The sequence below is a fragment of the Lepisma saccharinum genome, chromosome 13 (assembly GCF_977018435.1).
Source record: "Lepisma saccharinum chromosome 13, izLepSacc3.1, whole genome shotgun sequence".
Lineage (NCBI taxonomy): Eukaryota > Metazoa > Arthropoda > Insecta > Zygentoma > Lepismatidae > Lepisma > Lepisma saccharinum.
Window position 1 is genome coordinate 6,184,183 of NC_139241.1, and position 26,103 is coordinate 6,210,285.

The window sequence follows — 26,103 nt, forward strand, 5'->3', positions numbered from 1 at the left end:
TGAATGGGTTTTCATCTTGACTGAAAACAAGTTTATGCTTTGCGCGCACCTGCTGACCAGTCACAGATGTTTGTTACTAGTAGGACTTCAAGTCAGCCCTTATCTAACCCCCTCGCACTAAGAGGGACGAACTTGTTTACTTTTTTAAAATGAAAATTGTTAAATCGTGGAAAGCTGGAGATAAGCTCTTCTTTCTACAACAGTCTGATCTGAAGAATGTTATAAGGTGGAGGAACAATTTCAAGTGTCGAGGAATTCTAAAAACAAAATTATTGAAACAAAATCCTGTGTGTTCCTATGACCATAATCATTCGCCTGAATATGATGCTGTGAAGCTTTAAGAAATTCAAAATATTAACCCTCCCTTCATATGAAATGTCACTACATGCGAGAAAAAATATTGCGCTATGAAGTTCAATAGAATATTCATATAACACCCGAAATAATGAGCTTCTAAGGCCATACTTCACAACACGTTGACTGCCATGAGACCCAAAAGTGGGTCTCAAGTATCGTCATTCATGAAGCCGTGAAACCCATTTGTGTGTCTCACCTCAGCAATTGCTTCAGGCCGCGATACCCCTATATGGGTTTCACTTGTCATTTGCTAACATGATCAAAGATATTGTTTTGGCTCCAGAAAGTTACACTATACTCGTAGCCTGGCCCTAGATAGCAACAGGCGATTACAACAATGGCGTACAAATGGCCGTAACATTGTAGTAATAAACATAGTGCTCTGTGATTATTTATGATGCCTTTATATTGTTGATTTTCAATACAACAGGCCATATTAAAAAATGCACCGTTATTTGACATTTGTTGTATTTCAGGCAAGAATTAAACAAAGAAGGAGAAAAATAAAGGAAGAAGAAGAAATTAAGACTATATTCAGTGTGATTGAACGTGTAGATTGCATTTCGTGCAATATTTTATGGAAGAAGCACTTCTGTTGTATGTTCTGTTGACGATGTATGACCAAGAAACAGAAAATATGCGTGCAACTTGACGAGCTTGATAGTCCAAGTGATTGAAGTTCGTTATTTGAAGAAACGAAGTCATTTACAAAAAAAAGTGAGACACAGAAATGGGTCTGATGGCCTTCTGATCAAAATTCTCTTCTCCAGGCCACGATACCCAAAACTGGGTCTCAAATTTAAATTGAATTTTCAACGGTTTTTTGGATTGTTTTGAAATTTCTTGTGCTTCACAGATCTAATTACACCAACTTGATCCATTTTCACATTTTTTTTACTTGGCCCCACGATGTCATTCAGACAATCTGGCCTTGGCAGTCATTAACATTAGTTCAAGAGGAACCCGAACATATGGCAATTAAAATATTCAATAACCTACCAAATGATATTAAAGCAGGAAATATGACAAGTTTCAAAAACAAATTTAAAAATAAACTATTAGTTAATAACGAATATTATAGAGTAAAATGTAAATTATAGACATTTTGTAAGTATATTTTTTATCTGAACTGTACTGAACCCTCCAAATACCAATGTGTATGGTTTATATGGAGTAATGCAATTCAAATTCAAACATCCTACAGAGTAAAGACTGTAGGCTTTATTGTGGTAGCTAATCAGGTGCATCGAGCAAGAAAATGAAGCAATGGTAGCGATCATTCTGCACGCTGAGAGAGCACAACTGCCAAAGAAGAAAACTTGCCATTTTCACTTTGGCCATTTCTTCCGTTTGCCATTTTTACTTTTGGCATTTTTTCCGTTTGCCATTTTTACCTTTGCCATTTTTTCCGTTTGCCATTTTTACTTGGCCATTTTTTCCGTTGCCATTTTTTCCTTTGCCATATTTACCGGACACCCATCGGGGAGGCCCTCAAACATAGATGGGATTGGGTGCCAAAACTTGAGGGGAGGGAGAGGATTCTGTCTTGATTGACAAGGCTTAACACTATGAAAGCATAATATTTCATCTCGCAATCGTCGCATTAACGCATTGACGCATCAGATCACGAAACCAGTTAGAGCGACACATGATCTTTGGACGCAGAGAATTATTTTTTTAAGTAAGTACTTCGCAACATTAGTAAATTTTCTCACATTTAATATTAGTCGAAATAGTCACACGATTAATTTCAGTCGAAATCGACTTTATTTCCGACTAATATCAGTGGAAATCGAACACAACTGATTCTGATTCCGTTTCCAGACGAAGCGTAGACCACTGAAGTAGAGAGGGCTTATCGCTAAGAAGTGATGCGAGGGAGAATGGCCTAGGTGTATTTAATTTCTTGGAAAGGTGAGTGACTGGAAAATTCCGGTACCGCCTCACAGCATGCCAAATTGAAAGCGAAAGGTGCCCCTGCTGTAGTCATTCATGTGGCTATTTGTTGTTTACAATGGTGTCTTTTCTCAAGAGATACGCATTCAGGACTTGGAGAATTTCTTGGAATTCAAAGACCTAACCATCCCTAGGTATCATTAGTGGTGCAAGAAAGATATCGCAATATTTAAATCTCAATGTATGGCCTTCATGTGAACTAGAGATCTTATTTTAAAAGCATTGTACCGTAATGAAAATATTCTTAAACTTAAAACTAATGTCAAACTTAAGAATATAGTTTAAAATCAACCAGTTCTCACGCAAGGCAAGGGAAAATTAGTTTTAATAAAAATGAACACTAATTATGTTCTTGGAGCAAATACTAAACTTTACGCTGTAAAGTACAATCTCAAACTTGCTGCACTCGCTATAATACAACCTTGTATGTTGATCTTCACTTTGCGCTGAGTGGCCATTCACATTATCCGCCAATCACGACTCCGGGTTCGAATCCTTTCATGGGAGTGTTCCTTTGTAAGTTTCTACTCATTAATTTTCTTTAATCACCATTTATTCTCTCCTTGTCCTGATTAGCATAAAGAGACAGAAAAGCGACTAAAAATTTGGAAAATTATAACGAAAGACATAGGATTATTTACTGCAGAAACTTGTAACAAATAATCATCAGGTATGAGTAACGTTCTTTCAAGTTGTTTCATTATTGCTGTTTCACTACACAAAATAGGCATTTTACATTATGATATTGCTTCTAAGTTGTAAACCTTATTTTCGAACCGGAAAGTAATCATTACTTGAGAGAGGACCTCCCACATGGCGCAGTGGTACCGTCATTGCCTTGTAATCAAGAGGTCCCGGGTTCGATACCCGGTGGAGGCACAAGTGGTTCAGATCCCACTTTAAAGTGTAGGTTCAGTCCCGATTAGCCTTAGTGTGCATAAAGTGGACTTAAAACAGCAACTCATAACTTGAGAAGGGTGTATTGAAGCCTCTTATAGTATTCAAATTTTTATTTAGAGTCGCTTTTCTACCACTTTTGAGTAAACACGACGACGATGATGAGTGACGATTAAGAAATTAGTGAATCGAAACTCACAAAGAAAGCCATGTAGATCCACGTAATCAAGGGGCGATGAGGGCATTTACCCCTTCGAATTAAGAAATGTTTTAATGTGATGCTATATAAAACCTATCAAACTAATTGACAAATTAATTTTATTTCGTCCTTGCATAAATGAATGGGTTGTTCGCGGAGAGAGGCAGGCTCCAGTCTGCCATATTTGGTAATTGTACCCAGGTAGTTTTATAACAATTGATGCAAGTCTACCAGACATCCAGATTTAGTTGGGACAGTCAAATCTTTTTAATCCCTGTCCCGAGTTTCTTCGGACTTAAGTGGCAATGAAAAATGTCATTTTCTTGGTTAACTCACATTCAGACATGTTCTTCATTCATTGCTAATAAATATCACTTAATTTCAGAATATATTATTTCTACATATAAAAGTATCATGGTTGGTGAATGATATTGATAAACAGTAGCAGTGATTGTGATTGGGTACCAAAACTGGGAAGGGGGGGGGGGGCAGTGTACTTTTCTTGGTAGATAAGGCTTGGCATTAAAAAAAAAAACCCTGTATTTCATCACATGACCGTCGCACCCTGCTTTTTCAGTCCAAAAATGGTTAATAATCTTTCATCTCGTAATAATCGCATTGTCGCGTTAGATGAAACCAATTATTGCGAGGCATGATCTTTGGACAATAAGATTACATTTTTTAAGTCCGTATTTCACAATACTCTAGTAAATTTTCTCAGGCGAAATATTTCGATTGTAATGCACAAATGAATAACAGCTAATGTTTTACATTTCTTTTTCAGACAGGAAAAATGTTCACTAACTGTCACACAAAAATGATGTGCGTAAATTTCGACTATTTAATTTTAACATGTTATTCACAAGGATACCGTAGATCCTTATCTTACACCAAAATCAGTTTACATAGTAATAAATATCTTCTAATTAGCCGGAGAGCTTAAAGAAAGCTTCACATAATAGTCTCACCTGACCCCACTAAAAGTTTGACATAAAATCTGAGATGAAAAACTGTAATGCGGGGACAAAAAGTGAGGGGCAACTTCCCCCCATGCCGCTTAATCGCCACTACTGTTCGTTAAATAAAATTAAAGGAAATTTGAAAACATTGTTAATTTACGGAATATAGTACTACTATAATAATTTTAGGAATTGAATGTAAGCAAGCACCAAGCTGTACGACGTGTGTTAGCGATTGTGTTGCTGAGTTTTTGTGAAGTCAGGGGTGTGTAATTGTACACCCAACGGCAAAACATATGTTAGGCGAATTGTACATCACCGTTTTCATTGAGTCTGTTTTCCACAATGTTATGATCACGAATTTAAATAAAAATGTCAAAAAGTGGAGGACAATATGTGCTTCATATCAACAGAATTTGAAAACAAGACATGGATGTTGTGCAATAAGGAAATGCCTAGTATTATTTTTGCCGTTGGTTGTGCCACACCACATCTGACAAATCGAAAGAAAAGGGCTCTCTCCTACTTTTCAGCTGTGGTCAGTCGTGTTGCTATCTTTGCTTTACTTTCTCATGGAATGCGCATTCACATGGTTTCTCTTGGAATGCCTCAGTTCAGTGTCCATCAAGGTATCCTGCTGCAAGAAGGACATGTGTTTAGCAGAAGCACTGCGAAGAGTGATTGTTAAGAGATAACGAATATTTCTTTGCGATCGCCTACTGGTAAAGCTCTTTGAGAATTCGGAACATGCAGGTGGGGAGAATGTGGCCTGAAGGACTCGGAGAGTAGTTTCGTTCAGTCATGTCTTCGTTGATTATGGGAAGCAGTACAAACAATGGGAATTTGTTGGGAAGTACAAGCGTAAAGTAGACTGTGCTCGATAAATTCAACACTCCACAAGACCAAGCAGTATATCCGTTTGATAGAATTGGAAATGTATTTGTTGTGTTGAAATATTCCAATATGCTCGTGTCGGACAAATAGTTTTGATTTGATTTCATTTATTGATTTCGTTTTTTCCCTACTTTTGGATAAACGCGAAGATGTGGATGATATGATGAAATTGATGAAGAGGCACTCAAAGAACACACATCCTCAGTACAGAATTTGAACACGGGACCATTGGCGTCGTAGCGCGCTGTGATAATTACTCCCCCACGGAGGCAGTCTTCAAATAGTACAATAGGAAAAACTGTAGGAAATATAAAAATGCCCATCGTTAAAATGTATTATTAAAATGTATTTCCAAAAACAAACAAAATCAGCGTTCCTAAATATCCATAGAGAAACGGGGTGATTGAATGTAAGTACAACAAAAGATCACTCACTAACTCTCTAAGAATGTTGCAATTTTCCGAAAAAGTAAATAGAAGATCTAAAATTTAAGAAAAATATGAAATTAGTATGACTTTTAACTTAGAACAGCTAAACTGACTTTACTTAACCATTTATGAATGTTGTAACTTTAGTACTAGAAATTTAAATTTTATGCAAAATTAAGCATTAATCATCTACATAATGATGACGAGCAGCAACTCGGCAATGTCAGTCTCTTCTAGAAATATATAACATAAAAAGCACATATATAGAGTTCAACTTACACATTTTCACAGCGTATAGAAGTCATTAAGACGAACAACGTTCCTTGTTCCTGTTTTACTCCTCGACTTTGAGCCTCCAGAAACTGCATTTTAACATGAATTATCACAATTATTACTAATTGATATGGGTGTCAAGTTTTCATTATAGCGATAACATTCAAAGTCGAAGAAAACAAAATGAAGTGTTTAAATGTATTTGGATAAATTAGGGAGGTAGGTTTTCGGTATTTCGGAATCGCGAAATAATGCGAAATGTGGCATTTTTCAGGAAAACACCAAATGTTTTACTTTAAGGCGAAAAGTGCCGTGGAATGTGCAACATAAACTGGGGACACAGTTCTGCTTAAAGCGAGTTAATTGGAGCGCTACAAGTTCTGAGAGTATCTAGTCTCTTGCCGTTCTTTTGAGAGGAACAAATGAAATTTGATTCCAAATCTGTGGAGGAAAAACTGAGCAACCTGAATGAAGTTGTAGTTCTCGTGTGAAGTTTACATTTCTCAATACAAGAAAATCGAAACACCTGTACCTTCAGTTCCTACAATAGAAGTATCCAAATGATATAAAAGCTCCATTGTTATTCCCTGTGAACATTTACTAAAAGATGTGGAAAGCCATCCGTGTTATTGTAAACTAAAATGTGAATTAAAGGAACAATTTTTGAAAATTATATTTTCGGAGAGTGAAAAGTGGTATCTAGTGGTCGATGACATGAATCAGTTTTACAATTGTATCAAATTTGGTCATTTCTATAATAATAAAGATCCTTAAATATTTGTTTTTGTCATTAAAATTACGATTGTCTAAACTTTACATCACTTACCTATGGTAAAGTTCCCCGTGCATATAGAACGAGCGCCGTACCATGAAGACAGAGAGAGCCCCACACATTCTCGATCTCGGCCATTTTTGAGGTGATGTGATCAGCACCACACTCCGGCTGTTGTCCATTAACATGAGGATGGGTGAGCCCCGAAGCCGCTTTATACGGAGACAAGGCGGGAAAAATTCCGACCTTAGATCACCCACCCGAACCCGAGTGGCAGTCACAATCCCTACTGATAAGACCACTGCAGCTCAGCACCACGGAATTTATTGTATGTGAAAATTTGTAAGTATTTGTAAGTAAGAAAGGAATGAAACAGTAAAATCATATTTTAAAATAACATGGATTTAAAATTAATGAAACCGAATTTTGCAGTGAACTGCGAAAAATAACACCGACTTGCACTACAAAAATAGCACCGAATTTGAGTGGAAATAAAATTAATATTTCACGTCCCTGCAAACGGATTGACCTTGTAATTACTAAGAAAATTGTATGACTTATCTATAAATAATATGCAGATATCCTTTTGGTGTGTCTGATGAAGTCTCATAATAAGGTAAATTTGGTTTAGACCAAATTTTCAAATATCAAACCAAACAAGTCTCAAACAAAACTCAAAGTAGGCTTCACCCAAAGTCCTTTAAGTTTGTTGGAAGGAAAGTAAATTTAACACAATTAGTTTCACAAAATTCGTTGCCAAAGATTTCAGTTAAAAATAATACTGTGCTTTTTCCTTGACCATATTTACGATTAATGGTGTACTTGTTAAAATACCATGTTAGTGAATTGATGTTTCTAAGTTATGCCAGCAAATGCACTAAAAGTTCATGAAACAACTGGGAAGGAGAAAAAACCTTCAAAGGTGATAAAAAATGCAATAATAACTCATGGCGCGACAGCCCTCGAAGAGCCTTCACCTATCTCCCAACTGCCAGTCTCCCTCCCACAATCCTACCTAGAGGTGTGGATTTCTTCAATCGGTAATGTAGTAACGTGGGGTCAGCACGTCGAACCTCCAGCCGTTAAAGGAGAATTCCGAGACCGGGTTACGCTACTCACTCGTAGCTTCCCAATTTCCTCACGATGGTGAAAAATTCACTGAAGATGGCAAAAAATACTGAAAAATGACCTAAAAACAAAAAAAAGCCGAAACATGCAAATAATAATAATAGTAATAAATAAATAAAAATGAAAACAACAACAACAATGTTTTCTGCTTCTGTTCTAACTGAAATGAAAAGGACTACTATTAGGTTAGGCATTGTCTTTAGAGCCCAGAAAAAAAGATAATATGTCATCAACTTCCTACCCCTAATCATTCAGTACGCAAAAACTGAATTTGAGTAATTGAAAGAGATGGAGCTTGTTCTCTGGATGCATGCCTGACAGGTGCTCAAACCACCACCCATCACTGCTCCCCAGATATCACTTGGAAATTTCGGTTGCATACTGCACGGATGTTTCCAAGAACTACAAGACTCTTTGTAAGGGTGAAAATAGCCTGGGGCTTAACTTTCCTAGGAAGGAATGCAAAAGAGTTCAGTGTGAGGATGAAGCAAATGCCGAAATCTGTCAACCATGAAATTCTACGAAACTGCTGTCATTTGCAACAAACACTTCGACAGTTACCAGTCGGGGGTAACACTACCTCCAGGGATCCGGGTTTCAACTTTTAACTCTCAATATAGTGGAGAGCGACGTACAGCGAATAGTCCAGTGGCTTGTGTCTCTTCCCATGAGATATCTGGCTCGAGGTTTGGTTGAACATTGTGTTCAGTCAGCATTGCGTCTGTTTTTTTTTTATGTGCTGAATTCTTTCAAAGTGTGGTGTTTCTTGTGTTATTACGTACAAGCAGATTAGTTGATGTGCAGTTAGTGCTTTAGTGTTAACTTCCACGATGTTGAGACAACACAGATCAGATGTGTGGAAATATTTTGAGAAGAAAGGTTTGGTTTCAGCCGTGTGTAAAGTGTGCAGAAAGGAACTGAAGAGATCGAATAACACATCAAACTTAAGAGAACACTTAAAACGCAAACACATACCCGAGTTTGAGAGCAGCTTGAGACAAAGAAGATTCTGTGTAGATCCGGACGAACCAACAATTGAAACAGAAACTCTCCCAGTTACGGCGTCATCTTCCGCCACCTCGGAAATTGATCTTTCATCACAATTCTACACCACAATGTGCCTCTACTTCACAAAATCAACATATGTCTGCTCCCGACAGCTAGCCTACGCTTCAGCCATCCCTCAGTATTTCCCACAGAACAACAAGACAAATTCAAATGTGCTTCCAAGGGAGGAAGGTCGATCTTTCACAAGCGAAAATCAAGAAAATCGATTCTCTTTTGGGTGAAATGGTAGCAAAAGATCTTCAGACACTTTCCATTGTAGAAGACGAGGGGTTCAGAAAGTTAATTGAAGAATTAGAGCCAAGATATAATTTGCCTAGCAGGAAGAAACTTGCTACCAATATTCTTCCTTCACTATACGAAACTACAAAGAGAAAAATTCAGAACTCGCTGCACCAAACTTCATTTGTTTCCATTACAACAGACATTTGGACTTCAAGGAATACAGTCTCCTTCATTACAGTAACTGCACACCATTTTAATGAAAATCAAGGCAAATTGGAGTCTTTTGTGCTTACAACGAAACAACTTAATGAGAGTCACACAAGTGAATATTTAGCTCAACAAATCCTATTAGTTTTGAATGAGTGGCATATCAAAGACAAAGTTACTGTGATTGTAACGGACGGAGGTTCCAATATTACCGCGGCTGTTAGGAAACTGAACATTGAAAATATCCATTGCGTAGCTCACAGATTGAATTTAGCTGTAGAATGTGCTATTGTAAGTAGTGAAGATCTGAAAAATATCTTGAAGAATTGCCGCTCTATAGTGGCTCATTTTAAATCCAGTGTTGTAGCTGCCGACAAGTTAAGACTTCTACAATTCCAGTTAGGATGTAAGGAACTTAAAGTGAAACAAGACGTTCCAACCAGATGGAACTCAAGTTTAATTATGATGGAGAGACTCATAGAAATTAAAGAACCACTTTCTGCTGCTTTGGGGTCATTGCCTCGAAGTCCTTCACCTTTAAATTCTGATCAGTGGGAGATCATCATGGAATGTGTTCAGCTGCTCAAACCGTTAGAAATAATGACCAGAGAAGTTTATGCGGAAAACTATCCCACAATATCTAAGATAATACCCCTGGTTAATGGCATGCTCCATCAAATTAACCACACTAACACAAAAACAAACGTGGGGAAAAACTAAAAGATAGTTTAGTTGAACAAATCAACATCAGGCTCGGAAAGGTAGAAGAAGTGAAGACTATAGCACGTTCTGCCTTACTGGACCCTCGATTCAAGAAAGCAGCATTCAGCAGCGAAACAAATTTAAATCTTGCTATTGAAGGACTGACCCAAGAGCTCAACACAATATTTAGTGAAGATGGAATTGTGGAGCAGATTGAAGAATCTTCACCTGAAATAGAAACAGCTTCGGAAACTTTGGACCTGTGGAACTTTTTGGATTCTAAAGTAACCCAACTGGAAAACTTAACAGAACCTGCTGCAGGTGCAAGTGTCATGGTTCAACAGTACTTTGACAAGCCCTACCAAAGCCGGAAAAGTTGTCCTGGACTATTTTGGAAGAGACATAAGGAATCACTGCCTCATCTGTACAAACTTGCTACCAAATATCTAAGCATCCCAGCGACATCAGTGGCTTCTGAGAGAGTGTTTTCAAAAGCTGGACAGATAATTTCAGAAAGAAGAAATAGACTTAAACCCAGCAATGTAGACATACTGGTGTTTCTAAATGGTAACAGGGGGGAGAGAAAAATGTTAAGTGTTGATGACTGAGAAAAATGTGTTGGTAATTAAAGCGTGTGTAGATGTTCTGTTATAAATTCTAATCAACTCTCAACTTATAATAATGGAGAAGAAAAATGCCATTGACTGACATTCAAATATGTAATGTAAGTATTTTTTTTTTCATTTCAAGGATTTATTTCATGTAGTTTTATGATCAGGTTGTATTTTGATAATTACCATTTACAATTGAGATGAATATGTGTATAATTATTGCGCTCAACAATGCTTTCAGTGTTTACAATACGTGTTTATTAAAACACTACTTTAGTTATTGGATAATTGATAAAAAATATCACTGATTGCCATCCAAGTATGTAATGTAAGTAATATTTTTCAATTGAAGGATTTGTTACATTGTATATGATCAGGTTGTAATTGAATAACTGCCACTTAGAATTGAGCAGAAGATGTGAATAATTATTGCTCTGAACAATGCTTACAGTGCTAAAAATAGTTCGTACATGTTCATTGTAATATTACTTTGATTATTGGATTGATCCATGGAGAAAGTTTTTGGCATAAATAAAAAGATCTACAGAATCAAACAAAACAAGGTATAATTCAGAGAAACTTTTATCACGTTAAAAGTTTGTGTTACCAAGGGATATATTCAAATTGTTGCTGTAGATAACATTTTCTGCAGCTAGGAACGTGTCCCTGAAAATAATTATATGACGTTTGATACTGTCCACTGATATAAACGTACAATTGTAAAAAGGTGCAGTCTTGCTATTTTAATATTGCTGGTTTGCATGTTTCCTTAGTATTATTATTGCGAGAGTATTTTGGGGGAAAATTAATCTTCATTCCTTCCCAAGCACTATTTATGACTTCGAAAAAGCAGTACTGATAATAAACCCTGAAAATTATCTTTATCCACTCTCTTTGATATTGCAATATATAAAATCACAACACGCTCCATTTCTTGCCTTCAGGAGTAAAAATGTTATGTTAATAGCACTGTTCTGAAATGAAAATATTCTTACTTTAAACCTGCTAAAATCAGGGGCGGCGACGGGGTTCGAAAACAGAGGGGTGGGGTAAGGACAGTTTACTTTCCCTTGGTAGATAAGGTTTAGCATAGTGCAGAGGCAAAAGTGACAAAAGGTGGGGAGGGCAACTGTCCCCTACGACCCCCTAATCGGTACCACTGGCTAAATAAATAATATAGACTAATGATCTAACAGTTCTCATACAAAGTCAGTGAAAACTATTTTCATTTAAAATAAGCACTAGTTATATTTGCGGGGAAAAGATTAAATGTTATGAGGGGCATTATGATCTGAAACTTCCTTCAGCCAGCATCTAATATGTTTTCACTTTTGTTTCCTCTGCAGCAGAAATTGCAAGCGACTTTTGTAAGTGAGCATCTTCAGTGGTTGACTCACATTCACATTCTCCCCACCGACGTTTCAGAGTTCGAGTCCCAGTGTATACATGGATGTTCTTTTGTAAGTTTCCATTCATCAATTTAATCTAATCACCGTTCATTTTCATCGTCACGATTTGTCTAGGGAGACAAAAATGCGGCGTAAAATAAGAAATGTACGAATAGAGAGATATATCATTGCAGGGAATTGCGACAAAAATTACTTATCTTCGTATTTCTCGAAGTTTCCTCAAGTAGCTTAATCATGATTCATAACGTTCAATCAAATTATTGTGATATTGATATTCCACTTCACAAAATAAAGACTTTCATACTTTAAGGGAACGGATTTACATGGAAATACATATCTACATATGATGCTAAAATCAATGTCATTTTGTATTATGCCGGACCCCGTGGCCGAGTGGTTAGCAGATCGCGCTGCGACGCTAGGGGTCCTGGGTTCGTATCCCGCTCGGGCTTGGTTGTTTGTAAATGTCCATTCATCAATTTCATCATTTCATCCCTCATCCCCATCTTCGCCAAATAGCCAAGAGGCACAAAACGCGAAGTGAAATAAACTAAATCAATCAATCAATCATTCTCTATTATCTTTTCGAATCTCGGAAATCGAATCGAGAAGGGCTATATTTATTTTACATACTTACATTTGGCACATATTTTTGTTATTTTTACATATAATTTTCAATTTTACAAACATTTTTCCATTGATGCAATTATTACATTTTCCATTCTTGTATTAAATACTAAAGTTTTCCGTTCATTTGTATTCTGTTTGTTTTATAGTCTCTGTTTATTTTGAATCTTGACAATTGAAAATGCATTTTTTTAGAATTACATTCTTACCAACAATAGAGAATACAAGATTAAGACTTCGCGATTAAATCCCTTAATTATTTTAAATATACTCCCATCACTTCATGCGATATTGAACACAGTTTCAGTCAATATTAATCTGTTTTAGGCACAACAGGATGAGATACGCGTTTCCTCACTCAAAAAAAGTAAGATCCTTGATTTGTTAACAGAAAATGAAGCACATTTGCATTTCAATTTTACATCAAAATTAATTTCGTGTAGGCCAAATACATTTTATTCAGTAAGATGAGCTGCTTGAAAGTGCCATTTTTCACAATTATAAATCCATACTTAACTCCCTCATATTTCGATTATAATCACGAACATTTGTGCCCGCGGTGGCTCAGTCGGTAACGCGTCTGACCACCCTGCAAAAGGTCCGGGGTGCGTTCCCCAGCCGGTTCAAATCCGGGAACCTTTCTAACGTTGGAAGCGGCCCCAGCGCCCACCCAGCGTCGAATGACATGGGTACCTGGGGCCTGGGGGGTAAAGGCGATCAGGGGCGTGGTGCTGATCACATCACCCCCACTCACGACCAGATCAAGAAAGTGTGGGGCGTTAGCCCCACACCCCCTATACGCCTTTATGGCATGTTGCTAAGCACAGGGGAGCACTTTACCTTTATAACGAACATTTTTTGGTACATATCAATCCGTTCCCTATAACCCTTGTTTTCCTATCAATGAATATTCATTACTCTAAAGGATTGTGTCGAATTTTGCCTGTATTTGCAGTTTTGATAATTAGCATTGCATTTCTGCCACTTTTGGATAATCGCGACGATGAGGATGAGTCATGATCAGATGAATTTTGATGAAGATACTATCGCAAAGTGTCATGAAAAGATATGGATTTTATTTGAACCAGGAACTTTCGGTGGTAACTTCGTTAATCCAGAACTCAACACGTTCGTCCACCGAATCTGCCATGACAATGCATTGTCTTACACTATCATTTTGTAATCAATAGATCGCTGGATTTATATGCTGGGGCCTACATATTTTATACTGCCCCATTGAGCCTACATGAGTATAAACGTGGAATTAAAGAATCTCAAATAATAATAAAAGTTCAACTTTTATTAGTTAGGAAAGGAGTGAATTTAGAGGTTCGACTGATAAAGAACTTCATGTCCAGCCACGTCAGCAATGGGGCCATTTTTTCCTAGAACTATGATACGTTTTAATGTGAAGCTATAAAAATTTACGAATATAATGAATTCTATTTCGTCCTTGCATAAATGAATGGGTTGTTCGCAGAGAGAGAGGCAGGCTCCAGTCTGCCATATTTGGTAATTGTACCCAGGTAGTTTTATAACAATTGATGCAAGTCTACCAGACATCCACATTTTTTGGGACAGTCAAATCTTTTTAATCCCTGTCCCGAGTTTCTTCTAACTAACCGTCGCACCCTGCTTTTTCAGTCAAAAAAATGGTTTATAATCTCTCATCTCGTAATCGTCTCATTGGTGCGTTAGAGAACAAAACCAATTATAGCGGCGCATGATCTTTCGACACAGTTTCGCAATACTCTGGTAAATTTTCTCAGGTGTAATATTTCGACTATAATGCACAAATCAATAACAACTAATGTCTTACTTTTTTGTTTCATACCGAAAAAAGGCTTACTGTCACAAATAAATTATGTTTGTCGTTTTAGACTATTCAATTTCAACTTATTCGCTAGTATTTCATTCATCCTAATATTGCACCAAAGGCAGTTTACATCGTAATAAATAATTTTTAACTGATCAGAACTATATTTTTAAAAGCTTCACATAATGGTCACACCCCTTTAAAAATTTCGACCAATATGTGTTGGATAGTATGGGAGCAAGAACTCGCCTCCACTGTTGATTAAAGGAAATTTGAAAACACTGTTAAGGAATACAGTACTATTAGAATACTTCTAAGAATATATGTAAACATCAAACATGAAGCTGTACGACGTATGCGAGGTATCTATCAGTGAGATTGATTTGTTCCGTTACTTTAGATTTTAATGTAGCATCTCTATAATTGTATGTCTAACTGTAATACTACTATAGTAAAGTTATCGGTCACATCTGACACTCCAACAAACAACATTTCTCATCTTTTCTTTGTTCCAACTAGGATTTGTCCCCCCCCCACCCAAGACACATGATAATTCCCGTCTATGGGCCTGCCTATGTCTTCTTTACGTCTTTATTTGAAACCGGAACCTTGATGGTGAATGACATCGTGAGTACACAACTCAACGTTTCGGGCCACAGAGACTGTTCTCAATGTTCTCATGCGTGACCTTGTAATGAAGAGATCCCGGGTCTATTCTCTGTGCGCCTACACACACACACACACACACACACACACACACATATATATATATGTGTGTGTGTGTGTGTATAAACATTCGTTTATAAACAGTCCAATTTAGCCTGGCTCAGCTCAGCACAAGAGTGGAGGAATTTTAAAATAATAAGAAAAATATATAGTTCCACTTTGACTAATATTTGTCGTTAACGACTGATTCGACTAATATTAGTCGAAAGACTAATTCGACTAATATTAGTTGAACGACTAATTCAACTAATATTAGTCAAACGACTAATATTAGTCGAACGACTAATTAGTTGAAAAAATTAGTTGACTACTTTTTCGACTAATATTAGTCGAACGACTAATTCGACTAATATTAGTCGAAAAAGTAGTCGACTAATTAGTCGATATTTTGTTTCGACTAACGACTAATTAGTCGATGGTGGAAATTAGTCGATGGTGCCCATCACTACCCCTAACGTCAAATTTTTGACGCATTTTAAAATTCGCGAAATATGAAATAATTTTTAATTTAAGTGACCTACATGGAATTTAGAGTAATGATAATGGTTTCTTTCAGTTCTTTTATGATTATTAATTATCAGTATCCTTGTGATCTTCTTTATGTGCTCATGAAGACACACATTGGTTATTGGCCTGCTGGCAATGTTTCCTTCTGCTTTCCGAGAAGCACTAAGAAGCTCAGCTTTTCTGCGAGTGTTTAGGCCCGTATAACCCAACAAGCTTTCACGCTTTGCCATATGTTGCTTTGGACCGCATAGGTTCCTTGTCGGCGGCGCAAGGAGAGGAGTCTGCTACTCGCAACAGGCTGCTGAAGGAGTTTGAGGCCGTAAAATCTTGTGAAATCGATTGCGATAGAAACTAAATAGGGCTAAAACATTAAGTACATTAAATAATATTTTAATAGTGCAAGCAGTGCTTGCATTGCTTGTACTATATCTTCACCAATGAGCATAATCACAAGAAGCTAATTATGGTTTTTTAATGAGATTACGCCTACTACTGATCAACTTTTTACAACTATTAGATAACATCCAATGGGCTTTTTCCTATCCCGACATCAGTCAAATGTGTAGTGTTGTGTATCCTAGAACATTGGAAGAAACCCTGGGATAAAGATTGAAAGCTGATTTATTATGTTCAAACTGAGATTCTTTAATTATATTGCACACGAGTGCTTTTGTGTACCTGAACATTCTTTCTTGGTCTTTGTTCTTAACAGAGTTGCACAGTTCTGCTGCACTTCTAAGCCATGTATTATTACAATGCTAACATCAGTCGTATGTTTGGTGTACAGTTGTCCCTCATGGGCCTAAGTACATAAGAAGAAAAATATCAATGTATTCCAATGTTGTACAGAAGTGGGTTAGCGAGAGAAGGGAGGACACATAGCAATGTATTAGTGCCGAATGTGAATATGAAAGTGCTGTGTGACCAAAAGTGAACATGCCTTGTTTTGGTTGTTATGCATTTAAGCATGTGAGACAACTGTACACCAAGTATGTGACTGGCGTCAACTTTATAATATTCCATCATTTCTAAAGAGCAGCAGAAAATTGCATCTGATCACCAAAAAAAAAATAAAAAAATGAAAGAACATTTTGCACTCGTGATCAGTGCATTTCATACCTTTTAGATATTTGAAGGGTTGGGAGAGAGAGGTGTATACCATGTGCCTATGCATGTTACAGAAAATGGCATAATGGAGGGTTAAAAATAAATTTGTATTTGGTATGCCTCTGTGGCCACCGCAGACCAATGTGAGTGAAAAAATGTAGTATTTAGAAGTGTTACATTTCTACAATCATGCAAAGTTTAATTGAAAATTGGCTAATGCTTCTTGGAGGGGAAAAATAATAACGATGTGTAAGAGCAACAGTGTTGCTAGCTTTTGGGGGGAAAAATCCAAAATTTCACTTCTGCCATCAACCCTGTGAACCAAATTTGCAGGCAAGTTTGACAATATGTAATGCCCAGCTCCAATTTTGAAAAATAAATTAAAAAAAGAGAAAATGGAAATTATGCAACATTTTTTAAAGTCATAATTTTTGGGAAATTTCGAAAATTGAACATATCCTCTCTTGACCCTTGATGCTCACACATTGTTGAAGTGTTGTTTTATTCTCACTATTGCATGTAAAATTGAAATATGTCAGTATAAAGCATTGGCTGAAGAGTTATAGCCCATTTTATAATGCCTATTCCATAATTCTCAAAGGGAAAACAAATACATTTTAAATTATCTCTTGTTAATGATAGTAAAAAGGGTTATATTGTTTGTAATTCGATTATGTCATACCTAAATATGCATGTCTTTAACACAGTCTCAAGTCATTTGTACAAGTAGGTAATGTGTAATGAATAGAATATGTAAAATGTCAATAAGTTTGTGTGTTTGTCAGAAATATTTCCTGAGTTTAATGTAACTGAGCATAGATTCCATCTGGCTCCTGTCTCCCAGAGTAATCTACCAATAATGAACTTTAATCAGGGTTGCTATGCATCTGAAAAATATGGAAAACAGGGAAATGTCATGGAATTTGGCTTGTCAGGGAATTTTGAAGATTGCATGGAATTTACGTGCATTTTGGAGTCTGACAGAGAGAAAGTTGCAAAATGAACAAAAGTTCGCTTCCACTTTTGGATTCTGTTCTTGTGATTCCACTCCCAAAAATCATTCAGTTTAGAAACTTGTTTCTTTCATTCTTATGATTCTGAGTTTTGTTCAAAATTATGGTTCCTTCGAATTTCTGTAATAAATTTTCACTTTTATGATACTAGCTATTAGAAAGAATATCAAAGTAAAACTTGCAGTCCAGATATCTGATTGATAAGTAAAGTACATTGACAATATGATCATAATTATCGGAAAGGTTGGTAAAGATGAGGTTATTGTCTTTTCACGTGTTCTTATGTTTTGATTTTGATTTGATTTGAATTTAAAATTTTGGGTGCGTCAGCACTAAGGCTATTTTGCACCCATCACATTATACAGGGTCCAGCCCCTTATCGTTACACATAACTCTAACATTGCATAACTAAAATCATAAAGTATTAAAATCTTCCGACTTTCGTTAAAAGCTGAGGCTGTAAAGGAGCACTCAGCACAAATAAGGACAAAACACAGAACTACACAAACAAAATTATACTGGCCTTGGGGCCAGTCGCCAGAGTCTCGTTAGTCTGCTGTCCAGGGTGTATGTTCTATGTGAAAGTGAGGTTGACTATTGGGTGTACTACGTGGAAGGTCACCCCTTACACCCCATGTGTTCTTATGTGTGTAGAATGAAATTTGCTAATAAGAAATTGTGAAAGTGAATATTCATAATAATTAACGGATTATATATTTAATTGAAAAACACAAGGTTCAAAAGCAAAAATCATGATGATAAATATGTCTGGAAAATTTTCATTTTTGGACTGGAAAACCTGGAAATGTCTGGGAATTTCATAAACTAAAATTCATAGTAATCCTGTTTATTTCAGAACTTTAACCAATAAGAGAAATATACCAAGATACACTATACTCTACCTGTGTAAGTTGTGTTCATCTCGGTCCCAAGGCAGCAAGGTTCTGCCATGCCACACCCCTGTACAGCCAGGCTACCTAGCGAATGACGGGCTCATTTTAATTACCTAGCATTACCCAAATGATGCCATTAATATAATCTTACAAACTACCTCCTCCCCTCCCCCCCACAAATATGCACTTTAGAAGCATAACTGAATATTACACTCTGTAAAGAAAAAATTGTGACACTTGCTCGGATATGGTTTTCACAAGATTATGAAGTGAATTAAAACAATAAGAAATGCAGGATTTGTCCACCAGCCGTATTTGTGAAGGAGCGTTCTCGAATGCATTAGTAAACTGTAGAAGGAGCAGGGGTGCTGAAGCGTTGCAAGGGAGCAGATAGGAGGGAGTGAGAGAGGCAGGAGGCATCGTCGGTCATTTTTGTTCGATGGAAAACCTCTCGTCATGTGATGCCTCTCTCACTCCCTCCTATCATTGTAGAAGAAACGGGAGGTGGTTTTGCGAAAACGATGTCATTTATCCAACACCCCCAGTTCTTTTCTATTTTCATTTATTTTTTTATGTTTCAATGCAAGAGGCTTCCTCTGGTGCTACTCTGTTGCTTTTGAGGTGCATTGTGCAGGCGGAAAGTTCGCATGGCACGATGCACTCATCGGCCTCCATGCAACAGAGTAGCACCAGAGGGAGCCTCTTGCATTGAAATATAAAAAAATAAATGGAAATAGAAAAGAACTGGGAGTGTTGGTTAATGTGAAAACCATATCCCAGCAAGTGTCCCTGTTTTTTTTTTTACAGAGTTTATTTGAGAATAGATAATAGATCGTCCATATTATTTCTTAATTACAATACACAATATTTACAATGATCCAGGCCAGGGGTTGATGGGTACAGGGTGCAGGTCGCCATGGTGCCTGCAAATTTTCACCTGGCACTTGAATTTCCAAATGCAGTTATTTCTTTTTATTGACCCAATTTCACTTGTGGAAATTTTCTTTACCCCCCCTTTTTTTAGTAAATTGCAAGTACTGCACGTGCTTTGTTTTGTTTTTGTGTTTTCTGCATCATGTGTATCTTAAATCAGAATAATATACATACCATTATAAATTTTTGCACTGTTAGTAGCCAAATTTTAAAATCTGCAGTGATATGCTAGAGTCGACCATATATTATAATGTGCTGCGTAGTTAGTCATACTGTTACCAGTATAGCCATCTTTAGGAAGTCCACTCTGGCACAAGAATTAATTATTTTTAAACCAGTTTTGTATTAATTGAAAGATGAAATATTCTCCCTAAGCATAAATCTGGCCATGTATGCTACACATATGTTTTATTTATGGCCTCCCCGATGGCGCAGTGGTAGCGTCGTCGCCTTGTAATCAAGGGGTCCCGAGTTCGATTCCCGGTGGAGGCACATAGTGGTTCGGATCCCACTTTAAACTGTAGATCCAGTCCCGATTAGCCTTACTGTGCATAAAGTGGACTTAAAAGAACAAATCAATCCACTCCACGTATGTTTTATGATTTTCTCTCGTCATTTTCAAATGAGTTGATGTAATATGCACCTTGTAACATTACTATGTATTGGCAGGTATTCATTATTGCCCCAAACACTGGCACTAGAACAGTTCCTTTTGTTTGGACACTTCCCTTCGTGGGTAGAAAATCATGATGCACCATTGTTTGGCTACCTTTTATTTTCAGTTTCAAAATTCAATAGCCAGCTTCTTTGCATATCAGGGGTTCCCTGGGGTGCTGTCGTTGGCTCACAGGGGCTCTATGAAATGTGCCAATATTTTCACTTCAATGACACTTACTTGTTAGTCAGTGATATGGTTGTTCCAAATTTGTGCTCATTTAGTTCTATTTACACAAATGTTTCTGTTTATTTTTTAACTTAAGACAAGCAACCTTACCACACTAACTGAGCATTGCAAGTGTTAGATAGGCCTACATTCTGACTTCGGCTCCATGTAAAGATCTTGAAACACTAGCGAAAATGTTTGGGAACCTCTGGTATAAGAAAATTTTTTTCAACTATTTTTGAACAGGGTTAGCAGATCTTGTTATTTGTCTAACAGCTTTCTGGAGAACTGTCACTAAGCTGGGAATTTATCTGGCACCCTATTTCTCTAAATGAAAATAGTCAAAAATGATTAATTCCATTGAGCAGAAACTAATTTTCACACCCTCTTGAGCAATTGATGCACAGGTATTGTGTGATCTTCCATGATAGACTCCATCTTTCTATTGTCTATTGAGGGCCTCCCCAATGGCATAGTGGTTATGCCGTCACCTCTTAATCAAGGTGTCCCGGGTTCGATAGTCAGTGGAGGCACCTAGTGGTCGGATCCCACTTTAAACTGTAGGTCCAGTCCTGATTAGACTATTTGTGCATAAAGTGGACTTAAAACAATAAATCAAGCAATCAATTGTAGAAGATTGGAAGTATTACTTTCATCTAGTATTTTTTATATTTTTTAAGTTTTGATTGGAAGCTTAAGAATTGTGTGTCTGATCACAGTTTAATTTCAGATAGTTTTACTTTCCATTCTTCTGTGAAATCAGGAGTGGAAATTAATATTGAAGTAGATGATACAGACTTAGCAATCCATGAATGTGGTACATAATTCTGAAATCCTTGGTTTGATCACACGCAATTGACATCTTCTCTTTCAAAAGCACCTACGTGTGTGTGTTGTATTGTATTTTGCCTTCGATTTGAACACCATCTGAAGTGTGTGTGTCAAATGTCTTTTCAGATGGCAAGTGTCTCACTATCATCACAGATGGAGTCTGTCCCTTTGCCTCCACTACTGAAGGAAGACCCTGACCTCATGACTTGTTCAATAAAGAGTGAGTCCCAAGATATTCGTCTTCATGACGAGTCAATTGGAAACACTTGGCAGCCAGCATCAGTTAATAAATCTGAACAGAAGATGGAACAAATGAAAGTCGAAGAGCCAGGAGATGTTGGTGGTAGCTACTTTCACGTACATTTGCACTCTGGTGCTGGGATGAGTGAATTTTTGCCAGAGGATAAACACTTTGGTGCTGTTGCATTCAAAAGTGATGAGAGTGGAAATATTAAAGTAGAGTATGAAGATGTGAAGAGTGATTTCACAATTAAAGATGAATGTCCAGCTGCAGAGACAAAAAGGTGAGTGCATGAAGAAATTTGAAACTAGTACCTTAAGACAATACTTTCATAGGGCACCCTGTTATGTTACATGGTGCTTGAAAATTTTCACCTTGCACCTGAATTTTCAAATCCAATTCTAATATATATATATAGAGTGAGAGAGAGAGAGAGAGAGAGCGAGCGAGAGTATATTTTTGTAATATTTTGAGTTTGCTAATGGAGATTTTCATTACTCTTTTTTTAAAATAATGAGTACAGTATGTGTTTTTTGAAACGTTTATGTGTTTACTGCATCATGTGCAAATTTAAATCAGAATAATATACATGTAATTATAAATTTTTGCACTGTTGCTAGAATGTAGTGTCGGCCATGTGTTAGAATGTATTGAATAGTTATTCATGCTATGACTCATAGAACCTTCTTTAGGAAGGTCATTCTGGCCAAAGAATTAATTACTTTCAAGTTTTTTCTACCCCTGACTTTCATCATTCTATATGAAAATTTTCTCAACTTGAATGTTTAGTTGTATTCAAAGTTTCTTCTTATACAGGGTGTTTCAGAGCGACCCAGGCACTACCTTTTTCTCGAGAACGGGAGATCGTATCAAGTTGAAAGAAAAAAATGCACCACTAAGTTGGGCTCAAAGAATCCGTAGAAAGTATTTGCAGCAGCCCGAAAGCCACCCTTTGTGGTTTTATTGGGGGGCACATGCCCCGTTCGTGCGATTTTCAAATGGGAAGGGTATGTTTGTGATGCAGATTCGGAAAGGTGGGAAAAAATACGATTGTCATATGAAACATTTGTCTGTACCACCTACCGTTTTCCGTGTAGAAAATGGTTTTGCAAAAAAAGGAAGGTGAGCCAAATTGAGTATACCGAGCTTAACAATGAAGATAAGTGCAGCACCATAACAGTTTCGGAAAGTGCAGGACAGAAGCTTTCCAATGATATGCCACATGATGACTGCGGGACTAAAAAAGGATGAAACTGCATGACCCAAAAAAGGGGTCTAAAGTTAGGGAAGAACTCGAAAATTTCAAATGGCAAGGTGGTCGAGTAATACCTCGTTTTAAAGGTCACAGAAAACGTCAAAAGGATGCGAACATGATTTTGTAATCCACTGACTAGTTTCAAAATGGCGACCAAAACAATTCCGACCCCTGAAGTTGGTGTTCCAAAGTGAGGAATTACGTACATAAATAGCAAAACAGAAACACTGGACAGAGTACATAAGATCCTGTACAGACAATTATGGTAATGGGTCCCCTCTTGAAACACCGTACTACTGTAAGCTTTGTTTGAGCTGCAACTTTGACTGCCCTTCACACTTTCTCCAGGCTTAGGACTGGCAACGAATGGTTTACTGTCACGCACAATAAGGAATTCGTTAGCATGTTTAACGGCTGCTTCGCCAACGAAAAAAGGTCATTTTCTCACAATTGATTGCCAAACCATTGTTTGACAAGAGAAATAGGCCTAACTGAAATGATGATAAGAAAAACAAAAGAGTAATCAGAAACCAATGAACAACGAAAACGAGAAGATTAGGTAAAGCACCCAGTGTGATGCACATTTACCAACTTAGAGTAGATGTTCGAAATGTCTTCCCTCGGTCTCAATGCATTTCTGCACACGGACACTGAAATCATTCTGTGCTGCAATAACTTCTGCGTCACTAATCTGCCTGCATGCAGCACCTATGCGCTCGATCATGTCGTCCCTCATTGTAGGGCGATTTTGGTAAATGATTTCTTTCAGTCGTCCCCATAGGTAATAATCTAAACATGTTAAGTCTGGTGATCTAGGATGCCAGGGCACAGGCCCACCTCTACCTACCCAGTGACCACGAAACATTGCATTCACCTGATTCCTCGCTTTCAGCTCAAAATGTGCTGGGGAGCCATCTTGTTGTAGCCACATGTGAGTTTGATGTGTAAGGGGACGTCTTCGAGAAGACTGGGCAATTGTTCTTGAAGAAATGTGTGCTACACAACACCCGTAAGCCTCGCTTGAAAAAATGAGGTCCAATTATTCGTCCGCTGATGATTACACACCACACATTCACAGACCATCTACGTTGATCATCAACCTCTTGCATCCACTGTGGTTTTCGGCGGCCCAGTAATGCATGTTGTACCGATTTACCTGACCATCACTTTTAAATGTAGGCTCGTCAGACCACAACATTTCGTCAAAGAATCGAACATTTGCATTCACTTGAGCTTGAGACCACATGCAAAAGTCTAGCCTGCTTTTAAAATCAGTTCCGTGTAGCTCTTGATGCAAGGACATGTGGTACGGATGAAATCTGTGATCCTTTAAAATCCTTGTCACTGTACTTGCGCTGACACCAGAATCATGAGCAACTTACCTCATACTCATACTCATGTGAGGATTGAGATGGAAGGCTGCAAGTACACCAGCAGACCTCTCATCTCAAACAGGCCGAGCAATGCGTTCATGTTTGTGACTGCTAGAAGGCTGAACATTGCCCCTTCTGCGTACATGATCGGCAAGGGTGCGAAAAACATGTTTTGAACGATGTTCCCGATCGCGATACCTTGCAGCATACACACGAGCAGCAGCAGAACTATTTCTTTGGCACTCATCCAACACCATGAGCATATCAAATGCTTCTTCATTCATGAAAGGCATTATAGTTCAATTTCATCAATTTGCCCACTTCGAATTAAGTACAGGAATGCACACTACCCATGAGGAATGCACTGTAGAACGTCCTGATGTACCACACAATGCCTTCGACGATGCAACCACTTGTAACAGACAACGGTGAATGAGACCAAGATTGGAGGGGCGTATTCGCGTTATCAGTGGAAGCACACTGGAACGGACTGCTATGCAGGAGAGCTCATCACACCTTGACCCGTGGTACTTTCCGATTGCCTTTGTTGAACCGGGCAGTGGGAACAGCGTACGTGCAGTCAAATGGAACTGGTTGCATCGGCAATTGGCGTACTTTGTAATTTGTCGACTGGGCCAGCATGCTGTGTTGTGTACTGCAGCCTACCCAACACGTGGGCTTATGCTTATTCCTACTCGTACACAATGGACCTGAAGTTCTACCCACTGCATGTTGTACACTCACAGAGGCATGTACTACTCCAAAACTGCAAACCTCTCACCCGGACGTTCGGGCCTCCCCCATGGTGCAGTGGTAGCGTCGTCGTCTTGTAATCAAGGGGTCCCGGGTTTGATACCCGATGGAGGCACAAGTGGTTCGGATCCCATTTTAAACTGTAGGTCCAGTCCTGATTAGCCTTACTGTGCATAAAGTGGACTTAAAACAACAACTCAAACCAAACTCTCACCCGGACATTCAGTACACTGACGTTACATGTGACGGGTGGCATGGTCTGACAATGGTAGCGAACCAGTAACCATTTAGAAACCTTGTCACGAATAAACAGCTGTTCTGCTGGCATTCTTTGTACAGGATCTTATGTACTCTGTCCAGTGTTTCTGTTTTGCTATTTACGTATGTAATTCCTCACTTTGGAACACCAACTTCAGGGGTCGGAATTGTTTTGGTCGCCATTTTGAAACCAGTCAGTGGATTACAAAATCATGTTCACATCCTTTTGACGTTTTCTGTGACCTTTAAAACTAGGCATTACTCGACCCCCTTGCCATTTGAAATTTTCGAGTTCTTCCCTAACTTTAGACCCCCTTTTTTGGGTCATGCAGTTTCATCCTTTTTTAGTCCCGCAGTCATCATATGGCTTGTCATTGGAAAGCTTGTGTCCTGCACTTTCCGAAACTGTTATGGTGCTGCACTTATCTTCATTGTTAAGCTCAGTATACTCAATTTGGCTCACCTTCCTTTTTTTGCAAAACCATTTTCTACACGGAAAACGGTAGGTGGTACAGAAAAATGTTTCATATGACAATCGTATTTTTTCCCCGCCTTTCTGAATCTGCATCACAAACATACCCTTCCCATTTGAAAATCTCACGAACGGGGCATGTGCCCCCCAATAAAACCACAAAGGGTGGCTTTCGGGCTGTTGCAAATACTTTCTTCGGATTCTTTGGGCCCAACTTAGTGGTGCATTTTTTTTTTAACTTGATACGATCTCCCGTTCTCGAGAAAAAGGTAGTGTCTGGGTTGCTCTGAAACACCCTGTATATTGGGAAGAGGCACAGAGTTTTATGCAAAT

General features: G+C 37.9%; 1 protein-coding gene across 2 annotated transcripts in view; it reads left to right on the forward strand.

Moving 5' to 3' along the window:
- LOC145997159 (uncharacterized) overlaps window positions 1-26,103 on the forward strand; it is a 48,929-nt gene that overhangs the window by 11,156 nt on the left and 11,670 nt on the right. For both annotated transcript variants that reach the window (XM_083133832.1, XM_083133830.1), the window contains exon 2: window positions 21,545-21,942. In XM_083133832.1, coding sequence (XP_082989958.1) covers window positions 21,545-21,942 — 398 coding nt within the window. The remainder of the gene's footprint in view (window positions 1-21,544; window positions 21,943-26,103) is intronic.